This window comes from Oncorhynchus mykiss, chromosome 6 (assembly GCF_057628025.1).
Source record: "Oncorhynchus mykiss isolate SJ-2025 chromosome 6, ASM5762802v1, whole genome shotgun sequence".
NCBI lineage: Eukaryota > Metazoa > Chordata > Actinopteri > Salmoniformes > Salmonidae > Oncorhynchus > Oncorhynchus mykiss.
In genome coordinates, this window is record NC_143027.1 from 80,047,169 (window position 1) to 80,050,000 (window position 2,832).

General features: G+C 44.9%; 1 protein-coding gene across 2 annotated transcripts in view; it reads left to right on the forward strand.

Moving 5' to 3' along the window:
- The first annotated feature begins 529 nt into the window (after window positions 1–529).
- The window catches only part of LOC110526764 (fibrillin-1), a 161,127-nt gene continuing 158,824 nt past the window's right edge, over window positions 530–2,832 (forward strand). For both annotated transcript variants that reach the window (XM_090239009.1, XM_090239010.1), the window contains exons 1-2: window positions 530–1,065; window positions 1,356–1,734. In XM_090239009.1, the coding sequence (XP_090095135.1) occupies window positions 1,490–1,734 (245 nt within the window). In that variant the 5' untranslated portion in view covers window positions 530–1,065; window positions 1,356–1,489. The remainder of the gene's footprint in view (window positions 1,066–1,355; window positions 1,735–2,832) is intronic.

Sequence of the window (2,832 nt, forward strand, 5' to 3'; positions counted from 1 at the left end):
CTGGGTTGTTGTAGAGAAAGAGAGGGAGAGAGAGAAAGAGACGTGTGGGCTGGGTTGTTGTAGAGAAAGAGAGAGAGAGAGAGAAAGAGACGTGTGGGCTGGGTTGTTGAGATGTTTAATTAAAGAGCATAGTGATATCACCTCTGAGTGGTGGAGTCTCAGAACACATTGCAAAAGGTCCTGTTCATTCTGAACAATCCCAAATGATTCCAATCAATTCCAAATGGTTTTCAACCTGCTCACAGACACAACAGGTGTCCTTACATGACCACCTTCCACCTCCACACTGTTTGTAAAAACTGTCTTCTGTGGTTTTACTCAATATTGTCATTAAATGTACGCAGTGTAAAGCTTGCACAGTGGTAAATGGTAATTACCTAAATGTAAGGTATGTGTTCTGAGATTAGGCTTGTCCTGGTTACACTGTGCTTTAAATATCATGGATGAGTTTTGCTCTATCACAATCACATAGGCCTATCTTACCTGCTGAAAACAAAGTAGGTGTCTTTATTCTTTACATTATTCTAACAAACCTCTAAGTGCTAATGCTGTATGAAGTGTCTCACCCTCTCGCTATGGCGCTATAACATTAACGTTGTGTTTCTAACTGTAACGGTAGTGGACCCTTGTTTGACTGGAATGTATGTATCGCGAGAGGACAAAAACCTTTTGGGGAAAGTTGAGGAGGGCAGGGATGGGGAGTGAGTGAGTTTGGCTGTGTGAGAGACAGGGAGAGAAAGAGAGCAGGGGAGAAGGAGAGGGAAGAAGACCTATCTTCTCCACGGCTACTGTAGAATGTCTCAACGCCTCTCTCCACCTATAGTGTAGAATGTCTCAACGCCTCTGATCACGCCATTCAGAATCAAGGCATCCTGATCATCTCGGATGTGTCGGATTTAATAAAGAGAGAACACATTGCTAGACTATTGACAATCTGATTTTGTCCCTGGAGGTTATTTTCCATTATTCTTATTATTTTCTTGAAGTTGTTTATTCTGGAACAGAAAGTACGTGGGGTACTGCGCCTGGTCTGCTTTGACGACTGTCTCCAGCTGTGGAGAGAAGGTAGGCATTTTCTCCTGCGCAATTAATTGCACAATGCTTTTAGATTTGAATTAAAACAAACTTGAAGTACCACTTATGTTCTTATTGGACTATTTGCATTATTTATACAAATTATTGTTAGATACTTCGTCTGTAACCTCAACATCTGCCAGAGATGCATTCCGTGCGACAGTCGTAGTGTCGATAGAAAAGTATCATAGCCCAGTTATTTTTTTCCAAATTGCAGCATCTTCTGCGCTGCACATTTCTCTGCTTGTTTCTGAAAAACAATCTGATATTTTTTTTTGCAGCTTGACTCTGGACTATTTCCCTGAGCCCCGTTGGATTTAGGAGAAGCGCGACTTAAAACCGAAAATACAACAGTTTTTTTGACCAAAAAGTGGAGATATTGTGAACTTGTGAGAAGATCACCAGGCCTGTGGCAATGTGTCGGGGGCGGCTGGTGAGGCTGGCGGTGGGTCTGGTCGCGGTCCTTTCGCTGTGGACGGAGCCTGGCGGGGCTGAGGCTGAGCAGGCTGGGGGAACCGGAGGAGAAGCTAGACTTACCGAAGGCGAGCTGGTGTCTTTGCCGTTATTAACTGTAGACAGCGAGCCGGCCAGGCAGACTCCGACCCAACCCAGAGCCAGCCGGGCCAAGCGGAGGGGAGGAGGGACAGACGTCCTCAAAGGGTAGGCCATGGCTCTATCTATTATCACTTATCCCTTATGAGACAGTCACCAGCACCTTCCTTACCTTAATTTACACCTTGTAGGCATAGTCTAATGAAGTTGTTACTAATTGTCTGTCATTACTACATCATTATAGTCCATACGTTTTAAACATATGTGTTCTGTAGGTAGTTAACCTGTCACAGTGTCATGCATGTAGTTCTACATTATATATCACTCTGTATTGATGAGGGAGATGTTAGTTGCTTACTTAATCTATCATCTACAGGATTATAAACATGCTCATTCTCCCTCACTAGTGAATGTTCAATAAGAATCTAGTATACTAGTCAGGTCATTACTACCACTGTAGGCCCTACTGCTGTGGTCTACTAGTCAGGTCATTACTACCACTGTAGGCCCTACTGCTGTGGTCTACTGGTCAGGTCATTACTACCTCTGTAGGTCCTACTGCTGTGGTCTATTAGTCAGGTCATTACTACCACTGTAGGCCCTACTGCTGTGGTCTACTAGTCAGGTAGGTCCTACTGCTGTGGTCTACTAGTCAGGTCATTACTACCACTGTAGGCCCTACTGCTGTGGTCTATTAGTCAGGTCATTACTACCACTGTAGGTCCTACTGCTGTGGTCTATTAGTCAGGTCATTACTACCACTGTAGGCCCTACTGCTGTGGTCTACTAGTCAGGTAGGTCCTACTGCTGTGGTCTACTAGTCAGGTCATTACTACCACTGTAGGCCCTACTGCTGTGGTCTACTAGTCAGGTAGGTCCTACTGCTGTGGTCTACTAGTCAGGTAGGTCCTACTGCTGTGGTCTACTAGTCAGGTCATTACTACCTCTGTAGGTCCTACTGCTGTGGTCTATTAGTCAGGTCATTACTACCTCTCTAGGTCTACTGCTGTGGTCTACTAGTCAGGTCATTACTACCACTGTAGGTCCTACTGCTGTGGTCTACTAGTCAGGTCATTACTACCACTGTAGGTCTACTGCTGTGGTCTACTAGTCAGGTCATTACTACCACTGTAGGTCCTACTGCTGTGGTCTACTGGTCAGGTCATTACTACCACTGTAGGCCCTACTGCTGTGGTCTATTAGTCA